The sequence below is a fragment of the Geotrypetes seraphini genome, chromosome 5 (assembly GCF_902459505.1).
Source record: "Geotrypetes seraphini chromosome 5, aGeoSer1.1, whole genome shotgun sequence".
Taxonomy (NCBI): Eukaryota; Metazoa; Chordata; class Amphibia; order Gymnophiona; family Dermophiidae; genus Geotrypetes; species Geotrypetes seraphini.
In genome coordinates, this window is record NC_047088.1 from 221,666,120 (window position 1) to 221,693,354 (window position 27,235).

At 40.1% G+C, this 27,235-nt stretch overlaps 1 protein-coding gene across 23 annotated transcripts in view; it reads left to right on the plus strand.

Annotated features, from left to right (window-relative positions):
• Positions 1-27,235, plus strand: part of NEB (nebulin) — a 419,697-nt gene that overhangs the window by 72,908 nt on the left and 319,554 nt on the right. For all 23 annotated transcript variants that reach the window (XM_033944892.1, XM_033944897.1, XM_033944903.1 and 20 more), the window contains 15 exons: positions 370-474; positions 1,857-1,955; positions 5,504-5,608; positions 6,104-6,211; positions 6,817-6,930; positions 7,186-7,287; positions 7,380-7,487; positions 8,390-8,494; positions 10,545-10,643; positions 12,313-12,417; positions 17,367-17,474; positions 17,558-17,671; positions 21,023-21,220; positions 23,655-23,762; positions 25,905-26,003. In XM_033944892.1, coding sequence (XP_033800783.1) covers positions 370-474; positions 1,857-1,955; positions 5,504-5,608; positions 6,104-6,211; positions 6,817-6,930; positions 7,186-7,287; positions 7,380-7,487; positions 8,390-8,494; positions 10,545-10,643; positions 12,313-12,417; positions 17,367-17,474; positions 17,558-17,671; positions 21,023-21,220; positions 23,655-23,762; positions 25,905-26,003 — 1,677 coding nt within the window. The remainder of the gene's footprint in view (positions 1-369; positions 475-1,856; positions 1,956-5,503; positions 5,609-6,103; positions 6,212-6,816; positions 6,931-7,185; positions 7,288-7,379; positions 7,488-8,389; positions 8,495-10,544; positions 10,644-12,312; positions 12,418-17,366; positions 17,475-17,557; positions 17,672-21,022; positions 21,221-23,654; positions 23,763-25,904; positions 26,004-27,235) is intronic.

Here is a 27,235-nt window from a genome sequence, read left to right on the forward strand (position 1 = left end):
GCCAACCTCATCGGTGATGTCACAATGGCTAGGTTTCCCTATACTTATGCCCATTTACTAGATGTATTTGACTCACTGAAATGAAAAGTGCCAAGAAAAGTGTGGAATAACTTGTAAGATTCATGGCTCCACATCATTCTCTTCTTGGTCGGGCTGAGAACTCTTCAGCGGCCCCTTGCAGCTAAGGTCCACCATCTGCTAAAGTGCTCATAGAATTCAATGGGACCAGCAGCAGATAACAAGTTCTAATGGCATTAGCCTTTCTTAATCATTAGCAAGTGGCCCTGCTGAGGTTTTATTCATTTCAGGAAAACTGACAGTGTTTGATAAAATTGACCCCCAACTCCATTTCTTTCCTCCATCCTCTAGAAAATGTACAAAGCGGATTATGAAGATGACAAGGCCAGATGTTTCTTCCCACAAACTATCACCCAGGAGTATGAAGCAGTCAAGAAATTAGACAAGATTAAAGATGTATGTGTGCAATGCAGTTTTCAGATTTGACTCTCTTCTATGCTAAGCTGAAAAGACAGTAATAGCAGAAGACATTCACTGAAATATCACTAGCTTTAGACATCAAGACCTAACACTTATTCATTTATTCAACTTTTGATTATATTATTGTTTGATTTTAAGGATGATCCCTCAGTGAATCCACTTGTCCAAATGGTATTTGGTCATTACCCATATTTTATATCTCAGCTAATATATGGCCCATAAGCCTTACTCGCTATCAGTGGAATAAGCCACACATGCTTGGGGTCTTCTTTGTGGTTGTGAAAATAATTATTAACATTCCGTAAATCGGTAAAGACCCTCCTCTTCAACTAAAGATCTCCTCTGTCTTCTCCCCCCCCTTAGGCCCCACCCTCCACTCTCCTATCACCTTCCCGAAATTCCAGTATGACCCTCTCTTACTCTGTCCACTAACAAACTGTACCTAAACGCATATAACTTTCCTTAAACTAAACTACTGTATTTCCCCCTTCTCTCTTTCTGCTAACTCTCCCTGTATTTAATTCTCTCCAAAAACTATAAATCCAATCACTAAACCTGTTGTACTACTTATATGTCTAGTTACTCCCCACTGTGTATGTTCATTTGTAAACCGTTCTGAGCTACTGAGAGGACGGGATAAAAATCTAAATAAATAAATAAAAAAAATAAATAAAAGCTAGTATGCTGAATGTTGAGTGTCCAAAAACAATTTAACATGCCCCAAAAAACTGTGATAAACATAAATCACTTTGACTCAAATGCAGAGCAACAACTGTTACTTATCTCACTGCATTAGAGCAAAATATATGGACTTGACTCGACAAGGTGCCCTGGGAAGGCTTCTGCTTTATTTTCTCAGCTTCTGCTCTGTTGCTGAGCACCTTAGGCCACAGACTCACTTGTTTGGGGAGATTGAAGTATAGTAGCAGGGGCTTCCTGCATTACATAGGGCTCCTCTTACGAAGGATTAGTATATGCTTTAGTGCATGCTAGCCAAAAAACTACCACCTGCTCAAGAGGAGGTGGTAGCAGCTAGCATGCGCTATTCTGTGCGATAAGGCCCTAACGCGTCTTTGTAAAATGAGCCCATAGATTTTCTTGCTTCATAAATTCCCCCTTCCTCACAGAATCTCCCGCTTTCTCTACATTCACTCACTTGTTCTTTCTTTACTGCATGCTTACAATCTCTTCTCTGGTCCGGCATTGAATATCTGGGAGTAACCCTGGCTGAGGTTATAAAAACGCTCACCACCACCAGCTGAATATCAACCCTATCTTTTCCATACAGAGCAGTTTATTTTAAATTACACTTGCTCTAAAATGTTTAAGGTTGTAATATTTTCCCATTTTTTTTCTAGCCTGTCTACAGACAGCATCCTGACAAAGTTCAGTTTACTCAAGTGGCTGACTCTCCAGTACTTGTTCAAGCACAGCTGAACTCCAAGCAACTGAGTGATGTGAGTAGAAGTTCATTAAAATAAGAAGACGCAAAGGGGAAAATCTATAAAGGTTACTAAAAGACCCCAAAAGTCCACGTGCTGCACTTGTATTCTATAACAGCAATTTGTGTGCCTAATCGGTTGTAGAATACTAGCGTAATTCTGCAATGATGTTCCTAAATTTGGATGTGAACGCCTATGCCTGCTCTACAGTAGATATAAATGCTCATAACTAATTGTGGCACCATGCATACGCAGTGCATGCAGGAAGGCATTCTCTGCAAACCCCTATGTGTCCTGTCTGCCTGTCCAAATTAGATTGTAAGTTCTTCGGAGCAGGGACCATCTGTTGCATGTTGAATGTACAAAGCTGTGTATGCTTTTCATTGCTATAGAAATGATAAGTAGTAGCAGCAGTAATGGTGGGTATACTTATGACTTGTCCATGCTCCTTCCACATGATTGACTCTCTTGCAGTTACACGCTAGAGTTCTTAGGTATGAGCTGATTCTATAGAGAGCGCCTAAATTAATTGGCAAAATACCCTTAACAGCCTCCATAGCTGGTTAAAAAATTTAATTGGGTATCTGATTCTATAAAAGATAGGCGCCTATCGCAGTGCGCTTAGCGGTGCCTAATGCCTAAGTAGGTGTTTCTGTGGGCGGAGCATGACTTAGGCGCCACTAAGCGCAATTCTCCAAAAACTTAGGTGCCTGAAATGTAGGCCTTTAAAACCCTGGCCTACATTTCAGGCGCCTAAGTTATTACTTAGGTGCTGCTAGCCGCAATGCTGTAAACAGCGCCTAAGTGTGATTGGCACATAGCTGGTGCCATTTTTCTAGGCGCTGGATGATTTAAGCGACGTTTATAGAATCGGTCCCTAAGTGAACTTATGCATGTACTTGCTGATACGGCACCATTTTCACAAGCAACTCTCTTTGTAGCAAAGACGTTACGCACCAAAATCGGCTCCTAACTTTTGGCACACTATACATAGAATTAGGAGCGATATTGCAGCTGTGAACATTTAGATTGGCCTTTAGCAAATGATCAAAAAATGAGATGGAACAATCTCTGTCATTTTCAAAGATTGCTTTGATATAATAGGCCCAGGCTGAAAGCTAGGGATGACCTAAATGATTTTTAGTGATCTCATTCCAGCCCTATCTTCCCATAATTCTATACCTGAGTGAAAAAAGATGATATTTCCTTGAGCCAATATCAACAAGATTGCACCTAGAAGACTTTCATTTAGAGGCCCTTTTACTAAAATGCACCAAAATTTGCAGTTACCATGGCTTAATGCAGGACTTTCCATGTGTTCATTGCAAATTTTAGGCGACACATTTTGGGAGCCCAGTATTTTTTTTATTTTTTGCAAGTTGTTTGGTAACATTTCAATTAGCTCATGTTACCTGCTAAGAGTTGCAACCAAGCCAAATTCAATTCAGAGCCAGGCTTCAAGAAATGCTTAATTGATCCTCAGATGCACCACTCCACGTTCAAACTTTATCATAATGTTAAGCTTGATGTGCAAAATCTTCCCTGGATCAATATATTATAATTCATAGTAGCTTTAAATATTTTATATATAAACTGCATATAAGTTAACTATTCAAGTTGTCTAAAGTGCTAATGTTTAAAGAAATATTTAGTCAAAATGACTTAGCTTTAATTGTATGGTCGTTGTAGGGACTTCTTGTGCCAACATGTTTCGCGATGAAACGCTTTATCAAGGCTGGGTCCCTGTCGAGAAACACAGCCAAATAATCAGGGCACACATCCTGAGCTCCTCAAATCGCTTCAGAAACTATCATAACCTCTCATTGCTTACCTAATAATGTAATGCCATCGATCTTGACCACTGACTTCTTACCAAGTAAAGATAATATATTGATCCAGGGAAGATTTTGCACTTCAAGCTTAACGTTATGATAAAGTTTGAACGTGGAGTGGTGCATCTGAGGATCAATTAAGCATTTCTTGAAGCCTGGCTCTGAATTGAATTTGGCTTGGTTGTTACTTTACTGAATGAATGCTTATTTAAGATTGAGTGTGGTTATTGATTAGACCCGCTAAGAGTTGACATGGTACCACTTGCATTAATGTGTGGTAAATGCAACATGCTAGCTTCTACTACTGTTAATTATTTCTATTGCATGCAGCACTGCACAGAGTCACAAAGAATAAGAAAACAGTCCCTGCTTGAAAGAGCTTACAATCTAAACAGGCAAGACAAACAGTATGCCATGGATACACCTGGCTAATGCTTTCAAGCCCACTGAGGGGAAAAAAGTAGTAATGTACGATTTATAGAAGGGCCCCTTGGTGTCAACTGAGGTTGATTTTTAACAATTTAAGGGCTAGATTTAATAAACCGCGCTATTGCATTTGCATTCACATTAAGGTGAATGTTTTATATAATAGGACAAATTTTACTAATAAGTCTCGTTAATTGAGTACATTCATTTTAGTATATCTAGTCCTAAAGCTTGGCACACATTGGAGTTATTTGCTATCTTTTAGCACCATATTATTATTCTGTTGTCATGCTTGTGAGTGAGTTTCTGGCTTTTATATTGGAGTACCCGAAAGGTAATAATAATACTGCTCATTCCTGTCAGTTCATAATATTTCCAGAACAGCCAAAACTGAAAATGATTGAGGTAATGTACTGAAAAAAACCAAGTCAAAACAAAAGCCTCTCCCCCATCCACCCAAAAAAATTCCTTACAATATCGAAAAATGATAATATATATAAATAATTAAGTTAAAAAGAGGGAGGATGTCAATCATATGAACTGTATCTAAGATTCAAAGAGCCTTGTGTTTTAAATATACCATAGCATGGCTAAAACTATTGGCTCACACTTCCATCACACATCCTCCCTCAGTGCTCAAATAGTGCCTATCAAATCCTTTAGTTCAAATACTTTAATTTTTATAAAATATTTGAATGTCAGTGTTCCACAATGTTCAAACTGTCTGCTTCAAAATAGCTGTCCAGCCATGCAAACAATTTGGTACTTCACAAATCAAAATATCTGTATTAGAAAAGTTGTTGTTATTCACCGGATTTGGGTAAAGTGGCCCAAAAATGACTCTTTCTACACACTGGGAGGACAGGGATGGCAAGGCCACGAAATGTCCTAAGGTGTAGTTAATTTATGGTATGAGCCGCTGAGTTATGCAAAGAATCCTCCTTTAAAGGTGACTTTTAATGTTAATGATCAGCTTTACATGAATTTGCATTTGCTGTAGCTCATTAAAATTATGGCCTATTTTTTCCTAGGTTATTGATATTGTAAAAGCATGCTTCACTATTTAAGGTTGTTAATCCACTGATGTATTTTAGTAAACAGGCATTTTAGTATCTGAGGCAATTCAGAGTAGCATGGCACAAGGAAAAAGCACAACTGGCATTCCTTACATCTGAAACATTGCAGTGCATTTTTAAAAAGTTCAGAGATGATTTGCTAACCCTGCTTATTGACCCTAAAGCTTTTGAAAAAAGTCACAAGTTTTATCCTTCTCACACACCTACTTGCCTTCTGATTTTATTTCAGATGAATTATAAAGCCAAACATGAACAAGAAAAATCCAAGTGCCATATTCCATCAGACGCTCCCTTCATTCTCCAGTCTAGACATAATGCCTATAACCTCAGTGATGTAAGTATGGGCCTAGATGGCTGGCTGTTTGTCTATCTACCTACCTGCTTGTTTTAGAGGAGATTACTTGACTTTCTAATTATGTAATTTTGTAGTTAGCAGTTTCAAATCTCACCTTGACCTTTTTCTCAGCCATTTATGCTTCCAAGGTGGCCAAAATGAACAGCTTTCAGATTGGGCATTAGCAAACTTCTAGGTGAGCGGAGTTGTATTGGAGATGTAACAGCTTTCGAACATGAAAGTTTCAGTACTGCCCTCGATTATCCCTTAATGAGTTGACTGTTCAGGATATTCACAATGAATATGCATAAAATGAATTTGCATACAAGTGATGTAATGCATGCTGATCTCTATTATGCATGTTTATTAAGGGGTTACATGAATAATTTTCCATTCATACTGACTTATTTTTGTTGGGGGAAGGGAAACTTGTGTCCTATTGTTTAGTGCCCACATCATTTTTAATTTAACATTAATTTTTTTCTTTTGTTTTAGACATGGTATAAATATGACTGGGAGACAACAAAATCTAAGAAATTTGATATAAAAATCGATGCAATTCCACTTGTGGTGGCTAAAGCGAACAGCAGGATTTCAAGTGATGTAGGTCCCCTAGAGTGAATCTTTAAATTTGTATTTATATATTTTTTGTTATAATGCAAGTGGTTTTTATTTACCAGCAGGGTGGATAAAAATCAATGATTTAAAAACAAAAAAAAAATCAGAGATTTTGGGTTTTATTTAAATTGGATTTTTAAATACATTTTTGAGGAAAAATCTATCGAAAGAGAGTTTTCTATTTAAGATACATTATAGTCCAAAAATGATGAATCTTGAAATAAGGATTTTTTAAAAATTAAATTTTATTAAATTTACAACAGAAATACAAAAGGAATCTTAACCAATAAGAAATAAACAACAGTAATAAGAACAAGCGGCTGCATTCTTAGGCCCTCTTTTACTAAGGTGCGCTAACCGATTAGCGCACGCTAAATACTAATGCATGCATGTTAGTCTATGGACGTGTTAGCGTTTAGCACGCGCTAACCGGTTAGCGCGCCTTAGTAAAAGAGGGGGTTAGTTGTTATGATAGAAATTAATATCAAATAAAATTCTATAGAATATGAAGTAAGTTCACAAATGTTATAAAAGTTATTTTTAATCAAGATTTGGGGCTGTATTTGAAAAAATATTTGCTGTTCCTGCAGGTTGCGTATAAGAAGGACTATGAGAAGAGCAAAGGGAAGTTGGTTGGAGCCCTCAGCGTTCAGGATGATCCCAAGATGCTCCATTCTATGAAAGTAGCTAAAATACAGAGTGATGTAAGTATGACTAAAGCCAAGTTAATCTGTGTCTCATACCTCAGCCTTTAATACAAGTATTAAAGTGGCTGAGAATCTCAGAACTGAGGGTTTAATATAGAGGATTATAGGGTCTATTTAATTGAGCTGAAGAGAGAGCAGGCAGTGATGATTTGTTCTACTAAGCGGCTAAATAGTTGTGCTGTGTGAATCTACGTTTAGCTGCTTAGAAGGTTACTAATTGTGCATATAAAAACCTTTCTTTTTATTTTAAAGCTGTTATACAAAGAAAACTATGAGAAAACAAAAGGAAAAAGCATTAATTACTGTGAAACACCCCAGTATCAACTGGATATCGTTTTGAAAAACTTTAATGATGTAAGTAGTTTTTTTTTTCTTTTCATTTTTATCTTATGTGTGTGTATAATATATAGATATTAGAAGTTCAGTGAATCTTTTCTTCTTTGCAGATTCACTACAAGGATAAATATCAGCAGGAAGTTTTGGGGCGTTACATAGGCAGCTTTGAAGATCCACACATGCTGCACTGCCTAAAAGTCGGATCACTGAGAAGTGATGTACGTATCGCTACAGTGCTTATAGGATTCAGTGAGACCTGCAGCAGATAACAAGTTCTAATGCCATTAGTGTATCTTAAATAACCACAAGAACCCCAGATTTTTTTCATAATTTTGACTTTTAACTTTTCCCCCCTACTACCTGACATTGTAGAACGCAGTTTAAACTACCCCTCCCCCCCAAAAAAAATGCAAACATAGCCGATGTGGTGAAGTGTGGTTTGGAGACCAATGTATAAGGAGCCTCGACCCTGAAGAAGTTTATATTGAAAGATGATCGTGTTGGGAGAGGCGCTCCTTGCATTGAGCCTAAACAGATAAGTGAGCTTTTTATCACACAGTGTTATAAATTATTGATTGAAATAAGTAAAATTTGAATATATAAAAAACAAAAAAAATGATCCAATGAAGAGCAGAATTGTTCGGATAATTGTTTGCCATAACAAAAAAACTCATGAATGAGTCTGCAGAGGATCTGAATAAAAGTTAAAAGTCAAAATTTTGAAAACAATCCAGGGTATTTGTGGTTATTTGATGTATGTGATCCCCGGAATACAGCCCATTTGTTGTAATGTGATAGAGTAATAGAGATTAACCTATATTAACCATTAGCAAATGGCCCTGCTGAGGTTCAAGTTTCAAGTTTAATTAATTTTAATATACAGACCATTGACTTGCACCTGGCCGGATTACAATGCTAAAAATGAAAGGTTAAAATAAATTATTATAGGGGAGGGGAAATATGGACATTAAGTGGACAAATTACAGATACGAACATGAGCTTGGGGGTGAAGCGGGAGGGGAAAGTTAATAATTACATCATTTCAGGTTTTGCTCATTTCAGGAAAACTGACAGTCTTTGATAAAATCGACCCTAATTCTTTCTGTTCCACATCCTCTAGAAAATCTACAAAGCAGAGTATGAAGATGACAAGGCCAGATGTTTCTTCCCACAAACGATCACCCAGGAGTATGAAGCAGTCAAGAATTTGGACAAGATTAAAGATGTATGTGTGCAATGCAGTTTTCAGATTTGACTCTCTTCTATGCTAAGTTGAAAAGACTATCTGACAATAATAGCAGCAAACACTGAAATATCACTAGCTTTATTGTTTATCATTTATTAAATTTAATGTACTGCCTTTTTTTTTTTTTTGAAAAACAAGTCAAGGTGGTGTACATTAAAACAAAATATAAAATGAATTAAAAGCCAAATTTCTTTAAATAAAGCAAAGAACCAATCATTCAAAGGTTGGCATTCTCTCATAAGCTAAAGCTCCAATACTGTGCATCCATGCCCTCCCATTAATCAGGGTACTCAGTATAATGAAAAAAGTTTTTCAAACAGATGTCTTCAATGCAGCAGAAATGTAAAGTGATATAGAGTTGGGTGCGTTCTTTACTAAAGGGTTAGTGCAATAATATAAAACGCTGAATTTCTGGAGAATTCCCATTTGGCCTTAGAAGGATGAGGAAGAACAAGCCTGTTGTCTCTTAATGATCATAATATACGAGAAGGTGTATATGGAACAATGAGTGCTGATAGATATGTAGGGATAGCAGAATATAAAACTTTATTGAATCCTACATGCCATGGGCAACCAATGGAGTTGTTTTGGTAGAGGGGTAGCATGATCATATCATTTTGCACAACAAAGTAGTCTTGCTGCAGTGTTTTGAAGAGTCTGTAAGCATTTAAGGTTAGTTTTCGTTATACCAGCATAGTGCTGCAGTAATCGTATTTTGAATTTAAAAATGCATAGAATAATGTGCAAAGTGATTCAGTAGTTAGAAAATTCTGACCAGTCCTGAGCTTAGGAAGAAAATGGAGATCTGCTTTGTGGTTGTGAAAAGATATTATGCTGAATGTTGAGTATGCATAAACAATTTAATGTGCTCCAATAAGAGGTGCGATAAACAGAAATCACTTTAACTCGAATGCGTAGCAACAACTGTTACTTATCTCAATGTATTATAGCAGACTTTATGGACTTGCCCTGTTTTGAATCTTTCTCAGGAGCCTTCTGCTTTATTTCTCAGCATCTGCTCTGGACTCGTTTGGGGAGACTGAAGTACAACAGCAGGGGGCTTCTGTATTGCATAGATTTTCTTTCTTCTTAAATTCCTCCTTCCTCCCCACGATGCACTTAGAGTCACTGAATCTCCTGCTTTCTCGTATCCATATCCTCTACATTCACTCACATGTTTTCTTTTTACTGCTCCCCTTCCCGTCACACACTTGCACTCTTCTTCTCTGGCCCAGCATTGACTATCCAGGAATAACCCTGGCTGCGGCTACAAAAACGCTCACCACCGCCAACTGAATTTCAACCATTGGCTTCCCATTTATCACCGTGTCATTTATAAAACTCTAATATTGATTTTTAAAACAAGAAACACTGGACAGCCAGAATTCATTAATAAATTTTTGATACTGTACGCCGCATTGCGTTATCTTCGTTCCTCGGAGCAAAATTTATTAGCAATCCCATCCTTGAACCACATTAACACTAGAAGAAACACTATCTTTTCAGTAGTAGCCCCTACTCTCTGGAATTCGGCACCAAATGCTCTAAGAGAGATAACTAATCTTGAGAAATTTAAATCTTTTCTTAAGACATTCCTTTTCAAAGATGCCTTTCAAGTGTAAATGTCCTTTTTTTAATCCTTTATGAGACCGCTTGTATTGGACTTACTTGTTCTTAACCTCATCCTTTTGTTTATACCTTTATAGTTTACTTTTCTTTAATCATTGTAGTTCTCCCCTTTTTTCCACTCGTACACGTTTGTCCAATCGTGTATGTTATTGTTTTGTCTAATCCGTTTGTCTAATCATGTATGTTTATTTTGTTAAAGTTATGTTAAATTGTAATATCTGTTTTTACCCTATTTTAAAATGTATAACCATCTTGAAATACATGATAAGGTGGAATATCAAATTTTAATAAACTTGAACTTGAACTTGAACCCTATCTTTTCCATGCAGTGTAGTTTATATGTAATTACTTTTTCTCTAAAAGATTTAAGTTTCTAATATTTTCCCCCTTTTTTTTCTAGCCTGTCTACAGACAGCATCCTGACAAAGTTCAGTTTACTCAAGTAACTGACTCTCCGGTACTTGTTCAAGCACAGCTGAACTCCAAGCAACTGAGTGATGTACGTACAAGTTTAATAAAATAAGAAAAAAGATGATCTAGATGATAATCAAATGTAAAGGACAAGGTAGCAAATGTTGAGTTTACCTAGCCTAATGGAGAAAAAAGCAGAATGATTTGATTTTAATATACAAATTGGAAATTTTAGGTATCCATTTCCATCGGAGGTACTGGTAGGACAAAAGTTGTGAGGAAATTTAGCTTGGACATCATCAAGAAAATATAAACACTTTTACCAAATGGTGGAGGTGGAGGAATCTCCACCATCATTAGAGATTTTCTAGAGCCCATTAAACCAATATTTGTAGGGATCATTGCAATTTAAAGGACCCAGGCTAAAATCTGTGAAAGAGTTAGGCAGTGTATAGTGATCTATTCCAGACCTATCTTTCCATAGTTCTCTGACTATATAAAAAAAAAAATAAAATATATATATATATATATATTGATATTCTCATGGGATCAGATAATAAAATCAGAGAGTCTAGTTGCATTGTATTGATAAGATTGCACAGAATAGGTTTCACTTGTGGTCTACTGGGGATGGCTTTTAAAAACTTTAAATCATGAATATGACTCTCTCACCAAAGATAATTATGATGCTGCTTCTTTACATTTTACCCCTGCTGCCCAGTGGGAGGGATCCTCCTAAAACCTCAAGACAAAATTTTATTTCGGGGAGGGAGGAGGCCAGTGTTAAGCTTAAGAACTGGAAAGTACATTGAGATTCAGATGGTGCCCCAGATCCAGCCATGGCCCACCTTCAGACTTAAGCCCTGCAGGGTCAGGCGTAGATGCTATTTTACTGGAGGCTGGAACGAAGGGAAAGGTAATGAGAGAAAGTGGATAGTATGGTAAGGGCTTTCAAAAAATATTTGAGCTGGGTGATTATAGATATGGATATTGAAAGTGAAGGAGGATTGGACAGGAGATTGAACAGGGGAGAAAAAGGTATAGAAGGAAGAAATTAAGTGATGATGGACAACTTAAGGGTAAAGATGAAGTTCTAATTAGTGAAAGAGAAAGACTGAAGGGAGAAATGGAGCATTGGGGAGCTGATTTTATTTGGAGGGGAGAGGTAAATGGAAAGAGCAGATCACTGAGAAGAGGGAGCAGTTAAGAGAGGGGGTAAAAAAATAAAATAAAAATTGAGTAATATAGAGAAGGAGGTCACAGGAAGAAGGAGGGAAAAGGGGCACCTATAGGAAGAGGGAGAGGAATTGTCCAATGAATGGAGAGAGAAGGAGCATAAGGAAATGAATGGGAAGAGGGGACCCTAGCTGGAGGGATGTGAGAAGACAGAAGGAAGAGAGCCATTTTTTTAATGTATGGTGCACATATGTGTGGCTACACATCTTGCATCTCTAGCTCTACACAACTCATGGGGGCTGCAGCTGCCTCCACCCATTTCCTGGCATATGGCCTAGCATTGTATAACTGGGGTCAGCCTGCCGCTGGCTGAAAATCAGGCTCATATATATGACAACAGATAAAGACCCACATGGCTCACCTAATAAGGCAACCAGAGCTACATCTGCCATTCCATGCAAGCTACAGTCCTTCAAGATCACATACTAGCACCGCAAATAGGACAGTCACACAATCATGAAAGGGGGTTGGGGGGGTTTATTGCATTTTTACTTACCTACTTCCTTCTGATTTTATTTCAGATGAATTATAAAGCCAAGCATGAACAAGAAAAATCCAAGTGCCATATTCCATCAGATGCTCCCTTCATTCTCCAGTCTAGACATAATGCCTATAACCTCAGTGATGTAAGTTTGGGCCTCTCTGTCTACCTACTTACTTGTTTTAGAGAAGATCACCTGGTCGTCTAAAGCATCTATTCATAATGTAAACTTGTGATTAGCAGTTTCAAATCTCACTTTAGTCTTCAGCTGGGCAATAATTGACTTCTTTGCCTGTAATGGTTCTAGGTGAGAAGAGCTGAATGGGAAGGGTAGCAATGCTAGAACAATCTATCTTTTTATTTTTGGTTTTTCTTATCTTTATACGCTCTCAACGTGTGTATATGCCCCTGGTCTTTTAAACTTTCCCTTTCCCATGTGTTTTCGTCAAAAACCAAAGAGGACTTTAAAAATGAGAATACAAACTTACGAGTATACAGGCACTAGTTAGCATCTATTTGAAGAAAAATAGGTGCCTACTTTTTGTTACAAGATATCAGTGCAAGTATCAGAAAATATGCATACGTCTAGGCACAATCACTTACACCAATCCTGTAGCTGGTATAAATGGTTGTACCCAGATGTTTGCATGAATGCAGGTAAATTCTAATATTCTGTAACTGGTGCTTGTACATTTATGCTCTTACCACACTCTGCCCAAACTCTACCTTTATGCACACTGGCAAAGTATGCGCACTGGCAAAGTATGCGGTATCAACTTATGGCACATACTTTTCTGCAATTTTTATTCTATAAGAGATCATTTATGTGCTCAGCCACCCAGTGGCGTACCAAGGGGGGGGCGGGGGGGGGGCGGTCCGCCCCGGGTACCAAGCCCTGAGGGGGTGCTCCCGGTCCGGTCCAGTTACCCCCCCCTGCGCCGGGTGTCGCGTCTGGAAACAGCCTGCAGCAAGATCGCGATGCCAGAGATCTTTGCCTGCTTCGACTGTTTCCTCCGCCACGGTCCTGCCCCTCCTCTGATGTCAGAGGAGGGGCGGGACCGCGGCGGAGGAAACAGCCGAAGCAGGCAAAAATCTCTGGCATCGCGCGATCTTGTTGCAGGCTGTTTCCCCAGGGCAGTAGCGTACCAAGGAGGGCGAGGGGGAGGTCCATCCCGGGTGCCGCCTTAGGGGGGGGTGCACAGCTGGCCCGGTCCCTATCGCGCTCCTACCCTCCCAGCGAAAGCAGCATCGGCGCCATTATCGAAAAAGGTAATGGCGCCAGGCCTTGGAGCACCAAGGCAGACCGCTTCTCCCCCCTCCCAGCCGAAACCCCGCTGACCATCCTATCTCTCTCCCCCCCCCCAGTGAACCTTTCTGACCCTCCCAGCGAAAGCAGCAAACCTCCCTCCAGTAGCGTCGGCTTTATCCTCCCTCTGCCGCATCACTGATGACGTCATCAGTAACGCGGCAGAGGAAGGAGAAAGCCGCGAAGGAGGTTTGCTGCTCTCGCTGGGAAGGTCGGAAAGGTTCACGGGGGGGGGGGAGATAGGAGGGTCAGCGGGGGTTCGGCTGGGAGGGGGGAGAAGCGGACTGCCTCGGTGCTCCATTACCTTCTTCGGGCAGCAGCAGCGTTTACAATTCGCTGCTGTTGCCGGCTTCAGGCCTTGTTCTCTGCCGGGTCCTGCCTACTTCCAGTTTTCATGAAGACAGGACCCGACAGAGAGGAAGGCCTGAAGCGGGCAACATCAGTGAATTGTGAATGCTGCTGCTGCCCGATGAAGTTCAGGACATCGGGGAAGGAGCAGGGAGAAATCGGCTGCTGGCTTGGGGGTGAGGGTAGGGAAAGAATCGTGGAAGTGGAGAAATCGGCACGATGGCTTTGTGCAGGCTAGGGGGAGAGAGAAAGAAAGGAAAAAATAAAGAGGGGGGGCCAGGGGGAGAGAGAAAGAAAGGCAGAAAGAAAGAGGGGGACCAAGGGGAGAGAAAGAAAGGCAGAAATAAAGAGGGGGACCAAGGGGAGAGAAAGAAAGGCAGAAATAAAGAGGGGGTCAAGGGGGAGAGAAAGAAAGGCAGAAAGAAAGAGGAGGGCCAGGGGGAGAGAGAAAGAAAGGCAGAAAGAAAGAGGGGGACCAAGGGGAGAGAAAGAAAGGCAGAAATAAAGAGGGGGGTCAAGGGGGAGAGAAAGAAAGGCAGAAAGAAAGAGGGGGGCCAGGAGGAGAGAGAAAGAAAGGCAGAAATAAAGAGGGGAGCCAGGGGGAGAGAGAAAGAAGAAGGATCAGAAGAAGGACCAGAGACTCATGAAATCACCAGACAAAAAAGTAGGAAAAATGATTTTATTTTCAACTTAGTGATCAAAATGTGTCCGTTTTGAAAATTTATATCTGCTGTCTATATTTTGCACTATGGCCCCCTTTTACTAAACCGCAATAGAGTTTTTTAGCGCAGGGAGCCTATGAGCGTCGAGAGCAGCGTGGGGCATTCAGCGCAGCTCCCTACGCTAAAAACCGCTATCGCAGTTTAGTAAAAAGGGAGGGGGAATATTTGTCTATTTTTGTATAGTTGTTACTGAGGTGACATTGCATAAAGTCATCTGCCTTGACCTCTTTGAAAACCCGCGGAATATAAATGATAATTAACATTTTCTCTGCGTACAGCGTGCTTTGTGTTTTTAAAATTTTATTGTTGGTAGATCATTTTGACTTGGCCACAAAGGTAAGGGGGAGGGAGGGAGGGGAACTGCTGAAAGACATCTAATAATCCTTGCAGGCTTGACTGCAGGGAATTATTTTTGTAAAATCATGTTTTGTTATGTGACTGGCATTATCTAGACTTTAATTTCTATGAATGAATAGAATGAAAATGATATAAAATTACTTGCTTGTTTTTATGTGCGTGCGCTGAAGGAAAGTGGAGAGAGAGTGGGCTGAGGATGCTGAAGGGAAATGGGGAAGAGAGTGGGGAGAAGACGCTGATTTATAAATTGACAATTGTACAGAATATTGTTTCTTTTTATACTTTAATATAAACAATTCAAGGCTTGTGTGGATGGAATCAGGTGGTTTGCGGGGATGGGGACCGAGCTTACAGGGATTAGTCCAATAAAATTGTATTTTTTTATATCTCATTATTTGTTTTATTTTTATTTGTTAATTTATAAAGTGGTGATTGTTATGTATCAGTTTTTTCAAATTTACATCTACTGTCTTTATATTTTGCACTGTATTAGAGGACATGTGTTACTGTTTTTTGTGGTGTTGCATTGTATCCAGGGTCTGGTTTCTTGGCGGATCAGTTTAACTTTTGTCTACATATTTCTATTTTTAGTTTGTGATTATTCCATTTTGGGCGAGGGTGTATCTCTGTTCTGTGTGTATGAAAAAGACATAGTTTTCAGTTGGCATTGACTACAGGACCAATTGACTGTGTGGGATCTGGCTTGTTTAGTTTTACAATGTATGTGTTGGTGTTCTAGTGCTCACTGCAGTGTTTAAGATGCAGCCTTTTCCTAGGTACACTCTTGTGGTGCGATATGTAGATTGGTACTAAAAATCATATTTTTCATATAGATGGGGGGGGTGTCAAAAAATGATGGGCCCTGGGTGCCACATACCCTAAGTACGCCACTGCCTGCAACTACTCCATATGTACTTCTAATGTCATGACAATTTAGACATAATTTATGTTATGTTATGTTTGGAATAATGGTTACATATATGAGGTTCAATAAAAGAAAATTTTCACTGCCTGTTTCTATTCTGACCATTTATTCCATTTCATGGTTATTGCAAAAAAAAAAAAAAAAAAAATTTTTACATGGGGGGGGGGGGGTGTCAAAAAATGATGGGCCCCGGGTGCCACATACCCTAGGTACGCCACTGCAGCCACCTCCTAACAAATGTAATCAGCTAGAGTACTAACATTTATGTGATCTTCGTAGAAAACATAGAAAAATGAAGGCAGATAAAGATCACATGGCCTATCTAGTCTGCCTAACCATGCCATCTACACCCTTCCTCTCACTTACAGATTCCAACATACTTATCCCATGCTTTCTTGAATTCAGGTACATTTCTCGTCTCCACCACCTCCACCGGGAAGCCATTCCATGCATTCACCACCCTTTCCGTGAAAAAAATATTTTCGGAGCTTACTTCTTAGTTGATCTCCTTTCATTTTCATCCTATGCCTCTCAGACACAGTCTTTGTCTCTACCACCTCTACCAGGAGACTATCCCATGCATCTACCACCCTTTCAGTAAAAAAAAAAACATTTCCTTAGATTACTCCTGAGTCTATCACCTCTTAACTTCATCCTATGCCCTCTCATTCTGGAGCTTCCTTTCAATTGGAAGAGATTTGCCTTATGTGCATTTGTGCCACGCAGGTATTTCTTGCCACCTAAATCTAAGCTGCTTCTTATAGAATTACCCCCTTAGGGGAAGATTCCTTAAATAGTGCTCAGAAATGGATGCTGAAAAAGATTGGTGCTAAGCACTATTTAATAAGAGCATATACCTTGTATAGAATATTATGTAGCACCGATTTCTATGCCTAACTTTGGGCGCCAGACTTACACCTGCTGAAACTTAGTGTAAATGCTGGCGCTCAAGTTGGGTGTGCTTTCCTGAGATTCTCTAATTACGTACATAACTTTTCTGAACACTCCTGACACTCCAATGTCCTTCCCATGGCCATGCCCCTATAGAATAGCGCACGGCCAGGTACGAGCACAAATTTTAATGAATGCCAATTATCATCAATAATTAGCTGTTGGTACTCAATTATTGATGGTTTAGATTAGAACAAGGCTGCCCAAGTACTCCGCAATGAATATGCATGCGAGAGATTTGCCTGCACTGCCTTCTTGGTATGCAAATCTCTCCCATGCATGTTCATTGTGACTATCCAGAAAACCCGGCCTGCCAGTAGATCTCGAGGGCCGGACTTGAGTAGCCCTGGTTTAGAGCTTGTTAACCAATTAATTTCCATGCACATTTTGGCAACGCACACAAATTTGGGCACTATATGTAGAATTGAGGGGATAATATCCAATTGATTTTGAAATTGCAATAAATATTGTTCTTTTTGTTGTAGACCTGGTATAAATATGACTGGGAGAGGACAAAATCTAAGAAATTTGATATAAAAATTGATGCAATTCCAATTGTGGCCGCTAGAGCGAACAGCAGGATTTCAAGTGATGTAAGTTTCCTAGCCTGAACCTTTCTTTTCTTTCTAGTTGAGATTTAGGGCTGTGCTTGAAAAAATATTTGCTGTTCCTGCAGGTTGCATATAAGAAGGACTATGAGAAGAGCAAAGGGAAGATGGTTGGAGCCCTCAGCATCCAGGATGATCCCAAGATGCTTCATTCTGTTAAGATGGCTCACATACAGAGTGATGTAAGTATTGTTAAAGCCACCTCAACCTGTGTCTCAAAAGTCTACCTTTAGGAGTAAATGTTTTACTGTAGCTGCAATTTTTTCCCCAAAGAGGACATTGTTCCTCTCAAAACATCAGTGAACTGATGCTAAGTTTGAAGACAACTTTCAGAGTTACCTGGCCCAACAGAGGAAAGAACAGACATTGGGACATATTTACTTAAGTGCCCTACAAAAAGGAGAGGAAAAGTGAGGAAGAGTTTAGGTTGGAGGGGAGTGGCAGAAGGGGAACACAAGGACCAAATGTTATGCAAGTAGAACCAATGTTCAGCCCTAACTTGATTTGATAACTTATCCTTTTAAATTTAGGACCACATTTTTAGCTATCAGGGTTAAACAGACTTATTTATTTCTAAGATTTCTAGACTGCCTAAAACTAAGCGGTTAACAATTGAAAAACATTCATAATAATTCATGGACAATACATTTACAAAATGCATTTATGTTACATTGCAATTACATAATAATATCATCCTCCTTAATTAATGGCAAAAACTCAATAAAGTTGCACAGTAGCCATCCCATTAAATAAAGTGCAACAATCACGGCTTAAAATTCTCATTAAATATGGCTTCCAAATAGTTTCAAAACAAAGCCTCCACAAACAATTGTGTCTTCAACATCTTTCTAAATTGAGTCCATTGCTTGTGTTTAGGTAGCAGCCACCATCCTGGGTATTTAGCTCTCAGCTTTATGACTTTTATACTATATGCAGAGAGAAAGAGCAGAGAAAAATCACTGAAAGTTATACAGGTGCAAAACTACCCTTGTATCTTACCTCTAGCCTGTTTAATAAAACTTACCCACATTTATAAGGGTAGTTATTAAGGTGTGCTAAAAGCTGGGCTTTTGCCACACCATAATTTCCTTTGCGATGACTAACCTGTGATACCTCAGAACCACAGGTTAGTAACCCTCATGTTACATGAATAATATAGCTTGCAGTTAATCTGCCTAGAAGTATCGGGTCACAAAGCTGCAGCCTACTGTAATGCTTATGAGCCACATTTGAAAGGGGTTGGCAAATGGTGGCTGAACTGCCCCTTTCCCCGATACCCTATCTAGGATCACGAAGGAAAATCTGGACCCATGGCCATGCCCCCAGGCCCACCCAGTTCCGCTTGTGTCACGCCCCGTTCCGTCCCCCAGCCCCGCTCCCAGACGGCATCCGCGCATGCGCGGATACCCCTTCCCGATGCGATTATGAAGGGAAACTTTTCAAAACCCGGACAAAGTGCCATCCGGACTCCCAGACAGGTCCAGGGAAATCCGGATGTCTGGTAACCCTACCCCCCCTTCCAAATACACACTTCTAAATATCTCCTTTCTGTGACCTATCTGATGATCCTCCTGCTGCCTCCTTTTCCTCCAAAGCCTGTTCACTCTCTTGAAGAGCCCCTCTGAACCTACTCTGAAAACTCCCTGGGACCTAGTACGAATGAGACAGGACCAATCTCCAGTGGCTTCTGCCCCTTCTGGCACTGGGTTCTAGGGACCCTAGTGGTAGTACAGTCCATTCTCGTCATTCTCGTGAACCGCAAAATCATGAATAACCAAACGCATCTATGGGAAAATAGAGGTTAGGTTCCAGCAGGTACATGTTGCACCTCAAAACTGCGGAAAGTGAATAATGGATCCTATAGGAAAAATAGAGTTAGGTTCCTCCATAGGACGCTTAGTGGCCGTTTCTGGAAGCAAACGCCAAAACTTCAAAGTGAGAGTGAAAGCAAAGAAGGTTGATTTTTAAGAGTGCAGGTCCGCGAATATGCGAACACAATGGCATGAATAGCAAATAGCAGTCACAATGCGTACAACCGTAGACACGTAAAATTGTGAATCTGGGACATGTGAATAACGAGAAAGGACTGTATTGTGAGACTACTGCTAGGGGTTACCAGTGCCATTTTGAACCTGGCGCAGGCAGGGGCAAGGATGACTAGGGATTGAACCTGCTCCCTTCCCCACTTGAGCCCAGAGATTTTTCAAGATAGGGTCAGTGGGGGAGGGGGGTTAAGAAAATGGGGGGGGGGGATTCTTTGGTAGGAGTATGTGGAAAGGGTGGCCATCAATGGGGGTCATGGGGGGGTTGGCTTTGAGGGGATGCATCTGGAGAGATGGCAGTGATAAGGAAGAGCATTGGTGGGAAGAGGGTTCCTTAATTTAGCTGGGCCAACCCCTTTAAGGAGTGGCCTGATTCTCCAGGCTAGGAAAAACAATGGTAGCATTATGCTGGTGTTATTTTTCTATGAATAATGCAGCTTGCAGTATTCCTCACAAGCTGCATTATTCAATTTAGGTAATAATGAGGTGTTTTTTTTATGCACTGTCTTGCTTTGCAGTTCATTATTATGTATCCACAGTACCTTAATGTTTTTAACTGTATTCAGAAATGGATGGGGAATCAATAAAGTGACTTGAGGAGAAGGGTAATGTGAGTGTGGGGGTCTCTCGCAGAATATGACCCATGCAGCAGAATTTTGAATGGATTGAAGGGGAGAGATGGTTGAGTGGAAGACCTGAGAGAAGCAAGTTGCAGTAATCTAAACGAGAAATGATAAATGTGTGGTAAAGGTTTTGGTAATGCGCTCTGAAAGGAGAAGTCGGATTTTGGTAATATTATAGAGGAAAAAGCGACAGGCCTGCAATCTGCATCTTTCACTGGCAGTGTAGGGACCGATATTTAGCTTGCGGCAGTCAGCAGTTTCTCATCGGCAAACAGCTGAGGGCAGAATTAAGTCCTGTTATCCAATGTCTGGCCACTATTATTGAATATCCAGGGTCGGCTGCCAACTCAGAAGTTACAGTATATTGGAGCTGGCACTCACATAGCTGTGCGGGCAAAGGTAGGACAGCCTATTGTGTGGTCCTATCTGCCCACTTAGTTATGTAGGATTGGCACAGAATTTGGCTGGTGCCCACATAAATGATGGCTCCGCCCTGACTTCGCATGGAGACCATCCTGGGACTGACTGGGCACTGCAGTAGCGGTCAGATACTGGTTAAGGGCCACTGAATATTGGCAGCCAGACTGCTGAGTGTGGTTTAAGTAAGCAAGAGTCTTTCCTATCTGCTTAAACCAGACTGAATATCAATCCTTTCCCCATCATCCCTTCTTGGAATGTGCTGTAATTGTTTCCTTTCCTTACCTTCCATTGTTTTACTGTTTTCTGTTTTGAATTGTCCTCTCGATTCCCTTATTATTTTATCATGATATTGTAAACTGTTTAGATGTTTTATTATAGAAGCAGTATATCAAATTAACTGAACCTTGAACCTTGAACCTTGCAGTAGCTGTTGCATTCACTTTTACAGATCGAATACAAGAAGGATTATGAGAAGACAAAGGCCAAATATACTGCTCCGCTGGACATGGTCGAAATCACTTCAGCTAAGAAGGCCCAAGCTGTTGCCAGCGATATAGACTACAAGCATCTGATCCACAACTATGCCTATCCTCCTGACAGTGTTAGTTTGTCTCATGCAAAGAAGGCATACACTCTACAGAGTGATGTAAGTAATTGAGGGTCTGTCTATCTACAGTATTACTTCTATTCAGTTGCTGAAACGTAATTCTGCTGTAAGAGTAGAACACAAGAAGAACATTACATGGAAAAGAAGTTTATATTATCTATATATATAAAATCGGAGGTATGTATGTGTGTATGTATGTGTGTGTGTATGTGCCGCGATCACGCAAAAACGGCTTGACCGATTTGAACGAAACTTGGTATGCAGATCCCTCACTACCTGGGATGATATGTTCTGGGGGTCTCGCGGCCCACCTGCACATGTGGGCGGAGCTACAAACATAAAATCAGATTTCGCCCATTCATGTCAATGGAAAAAATGTAAAAAGCTGCCATTCTCACAGTAATTCAAAAACGGCTTGACCGATTTGAACGAAACTTGGTATGCAGATCCCTCACTACCTGGGGTGATATGTTCTGGGGGTCTCGCGGCCCACCTGCACATGTGGGCGGAGCTACAAACATAAAATCAGATTTCACCCATTCATGTCAATGGAAAAAATGTAAAAAGCTGCCATTCTCACAGTAATTCAAAAACGGCTTGACCGATTTGAACGAAACTTGGTATGCAGATCCCTCACTATCTGGGGTGATATGTTCTGGGGGTCTCGCGGCCCACCTACACACGTGGGCGGAGCTACAAACAGAAAATCAGATTTCACCCATTCATGTCAATGGAAAAAATGTAAAAAGCTGCCTTTCTCACAGTAATTCAAAAACGGCTTGACCGATTTGAACAAAACTTGGTATGCAGATCCCTCACTACCTGGGGTGATATGTTCTGGGGGTCTCGCAGCCCACAACTCTATGTTGCTTGCTTAGGGCTGGGTTCACCCAAGAATTTATATGTTCTTGCTCCAGGAGGTGAAACAAAAAATGTTGTTTATAATCACGTTTTGCGTTAGTTGTATTGTATTCATTTTGTCAAATATTTCACATTATAATTTGAATATTGTACTTTTTATTAAGCTGTAAAAAAATAATTTCATTCACCACTATAAAGTATCTTTATTTGAATCCATTTACAGTGTTATTGCTATAATTAAATACCCGTGCAACGCCGGGGCATCAGCTAGTTTAAAATATAATATTTCTCTCTCAGACCTAATATGTTTCTTGCTATTTTTTCCTTATTGCTTTTCTACATTAAACACACACACACACACACTCAAAAATATTTTTTGATTCTGTTCATTGGTTAACTCTGCTGTTTTCATTCTTTGTATGTGTTAGAGAGACCAGGGTTAGTGTTAAAGAAATGTTCAACCAGGGTAATGGTACTAGGCACCCAAACCACAGGGGTTTGCAAGCCTGTTTGAAGCTCATTGAGTCACAGCCTGCTGGAGACCCCTATGAAATTATTGTCCTGGGGCACAGCTTGTCTAAGGCTGATCCTGAGAGGGACACAGTATGGCAGGGGTGTCAAAGTCCCTCCTCGAGGGCCGCAATCCAGTCGTGTTTTCAGGATTTCCCCAATGAATATGCATGAGATCTATTAGCATACAATGAAAGCAGTGCATGCAAATAGATCTCATGCATATTCATTGGGGAAATCCTGACAACCCGACTGGATTGCAGCCCTCGAGGAGGGACTTTGATACCCCTGCTGTATGGCATACCGATGAAGGGTGACAAAACAGCATCCTGTTTTACTGTAATGCTTAATGTAGGCAATTGGATAAGTTATAGGGAACATGGGGGATTTGGATAACATAGACATTACCCATTGGATATATCAGTTTCTGTTCACATTGCACTGCTCCTTACTTTATCCATAACAGATGCACTGGAGGAGCTTTTCAAGACATTAGACACTTGTGTCCACCCAAAGCTGCATTCCAAATCAGAGTTTAAAAAAATGGCCATTAATGTTTTGTTTGATCTGCCAGTCGCGATCAGCTCAGCGGCCTGATCCGCAACTTATACCTGTTTTGACTTGGTCCACGTCAAAATGTATACGTTCCACAGGCAACCTGTCAAACTTTTCGTTTATGACTGCTGGACGACTAAGTCTAGTTCGGCCCACATCCCGCCCTACCCACTCCTCCAAAAATGCCTCTTTTCACTCTGAGCGCACAGAGGCAGGGAAAAGGCCTAAGCTGGTTTAAGATACTTCTAAAACTCTGTTCGATTATCGGTACTTGAACGGCCTGTCTTTTTGATTGTCTAAGTGCCGATTTAGGTGGGTTTTTAGACGGTTTTAAAAAAAAAATTATGTACCTCATATGTTTTTGGCACAGAAATCATTTCTGTAATTATTAAACTCCCAGGATACGTAGAAAGCATTCGTAAGGAAAATGTTAATATAAAACCTTTTCCAGAGAACCAATAATCAAAGGCAGAATGCTAAAAGCTGAATAGATATGTGTCCCACTCACGTTTTGCTGTTCTGACTTTTCTTCTTTATGGCATTTCAGGTTGACTACAGAGCTGATTATAATAGCTGGATGAAAGGCTGTGGCTGGGTGCCATATGAATCCCTGGAGATGGAGAATGCCAAAAAGGCTTCACAGATCATTAGTGAGGTAAATGGCTCATAACCACAAGACATATCTCCTATCTCAGCAGAACATAATATTCAATGTTTATTTTCAGTATCACCAAATCCCTTCTCCTTGCTCCCAAACTGCATAAACGTGGAATAGAACTGTGGAGGGTGTGAACAAAAAAAACTTTAAAAAATGTAAATGAATGTCAGAAAATAAGTCAAACTTTCAGTCAACAGAGTCATTTTTTATTGGCAGCTATATAGAAAGCTCTATTTTTGTTTTGGATATCTGAAAATTGGCATTTAGATGTCCATATTGCATAGACATCGAATTCCCAATTTTACAAAGGTGGGATATGGACGTCTAACACTTCAGTATGTCCATATGGCAAGGGGGCGTGTTCTGGACAGTAATAAGGAGGGCCCAAAATATGGATGTCCAGCTCTGATTACCAAAGTGGAAAGGACGTCCATGTGTAAAAAGATGGTCATCTATATTTAGCAAACCAACCCCACCTTTTTCTAAACTGCAATAGCAGATGCAAATACTGTCCCTCTTCTCAATAAGCAAAAAATATATATACTCTTCACCTAAATCCGACAGCGGCCCTGTTTTGCAAAGCACTATTTTAAGGGCTGGGCACTCTTCTCCATCCAACTAAAAATCAAAAAAGAAAATCCCAGAAAAACTCATCTATATTTAGACCTGGTTCTTGTCAAATCCATGTTGTAAAAATCTGCTCTGAATGAGCAGTCGTCCACTCGTGGATTAAGGCATTACAACCCCTTAACCCCCAAGTGCTATTCTCCCCTCTCTCTCCCCTAAATGTGAAACAGGTACTACACTTCTCCCTCCGTATTCGCTGTTATAGGGGATTAACAGAATCGCAAATACTGAAAAACCGCGAATAACTTTTTTACATGTTATTTGCTGTTTTCTATTAAAAACCATCGTGAATATGGTGAAACCGCGAATAACATGGTGGGAGACCTGGCCTGTTTCTGAAGGAGAGGCAAAACATGGTGAAGAAAGTGCTGGGAATCAGTGATTTTCTCTGTAAACGCTTGGAATCAGTGATTTCTCTATGCAAGCTGATGTAATTTGGGGGGAGGAGCCAGAAAGCTAAAAACCGTGAATAATCGAAACCGCGAATGCTGAAACTGCGAATACGGAGGGAGAAGAGTATAGACATACTTAATAAAGCAGAATGCAGATGTGTGTGTAACGTAATAATTTGTGTAATTGACTGAGAACTGAGGACCCAGGTTTTTTAAATTTTTTTTTTTTTTAACTGTGAGTCTCCAGGGACAGATAAATGTCTTCTATACCTGAATATGTAAGATACCTGTAAGCTTGAAGACTATTGAACTAGTATACATTCAGATGCAGTTGGTATTTTTCAATTCCTGGAGGGCTCACAAAAAAAAAAAGTCAGAAACTGCTAAAGTGGGATTTGATTCCTGATTCCCAGCCCACTGCTTTAACCATCAGGCTACATCTCTACTCTGCAGGATGGCTATGTAGCCTTTTTTAAAAGAAGTATAAGTAAAAAGGATGTAAAACCCCCCCCCAAAACCCCACTATCAAAAAATTTGCCAAAACACAAACCAAAGATAGTGGAATCACCACCCACAATATATGTAAATACTTTTAATTTCTTATTCTGATAATTTTTTGTCTTTCAAACCTTTAAATTATAGAATAAGAAATTAGAAACATTTGCATTTATTGTGGGTGGTGGTTCCACTATCTTTGACTTGTCTTTTTTGGAAGATGGACATTCCTTTGCTGTCACATAGCCAATCAAGTTCCTTGGTTTCCCCGGTAATAATTTTTCTGTTTCAGCTTGAAAAATGGATGTTCATGCTAGATGTTTCCAGCACATGGATGTCCGTCTCACATGTGTTTTAGAACAGGCTGTATCCTGATCTAAAATGCATGTGAGATGGTCTTCCTTTAGTGACGTTGTAACGTGGACGACCATATTCTGAGCTGAACGTCCTTTCTCAAATGCCTCTCCACATATCTGTTTGCTTCTCTAATCCCAAACTATTCACTGGGTTATGTATACTTGTGAATCCTTGTGTAGCAGTCAAATAAAATAATACACACAGGTTGTTTGTTTTTTTTACCATCAAGCTATTGTAAATTAATCAAATATTTTTACCCACCAAACAGACAAAGTACCGCCAGCATCCAGACACTATAAAGTTCACCGCGATTGAAGATGCTCCTATTATTGTACAGTCTAAAATCAACCAAGCACAAAGGAGTGATGTAAGTGCAACCAACAAATGATTCACATTTGATAATAAATGTACATGCTCTATACAGTTACATGGTAAAGGAATGACGTACCAAGTGCTCCTTTTACTAAGGTGGGTTAATGAATTTGGTGCACCCTAAGGGCTCCTTTTACTAAGCTGCGTTAGCGTTTTTAGCGCTTGCTAAACCCGCACTACGCGGCTAGAACTAATGCCAGCTCAATGCTGGCGTTAAGGTCTAGCGTGCGTGGCAATTTAGCACGCACTATTCCGCACGTTAAAGCCCTAACGTGGCTTAGTAAAAGGAGCCCTAAATGCTAAAGAAGCCCATTTTATTCTTGTGGGATTCTGAGCCTTTAGCACACTCTAACCATCAGTGCATGCTAAAGCCATTAATATCACAATACCATAATACATAATAATGGACAGGACAGGGCCATTTTCAATCGAAAGAGCATTGGATCTGATACTCTGGTCATGAAAAACACAGAAAAAATGGCCTGGCAATCATCCTCAATAATAAGCTTTCAAAGATGGTGCTAAGATGGTGCAACGTTATCAGTGATAGAGCCATGTCAATCTGTCTGCAGGGAAAGCCGATTAAAGTCATCTTGATCCAAGTATATGCTCCAATGACAGGCGCAGAAGATGAGGATGTAGAATTGTTCTATGAACAACTTTAAAATGTAATAGATCAAATGCTGAAACAAGATCTACCGATTATTATGGGGGACTCCAATGCAATAGTCGGAAGTACATCTGAAGATGCAGTGGTTGGAAATCATGGAAATAAATGAAGCTGGTGATAACTTAAGAATAGTCTTACTGGGTCAGACCAATGGTCCATCAAGCCCAATTGCCCATTCTCACTGTGGCCAATCCAGGTCCCTAATACCTAGCCAAAACCCAAGGAGTAGCCATATTCCATGCTACTGATCCAGGGCAATCAGTAGCTTCCCCCATGTCTTTCTCAATAACAGACTATGGACTTTTCCTCCAGGAAACTGTCCAAACCTTTCTTAAAACCAGCTATGCTATCTGCTCTTACCATAACCTCTGGCAATGCATTCCAGACATTAACTATTCTCTGATTATAAAATATTTCCTCCCATTGGTTTTAAAAGTACAGTTTTGCAAAACAAACCAACTATCAATCATGAATACACATTTCCAACACCACAAACGTCATCAATACACATGGACCTCTCCAAATGGCATGTATTTGAATCAAATTGACTACATCTG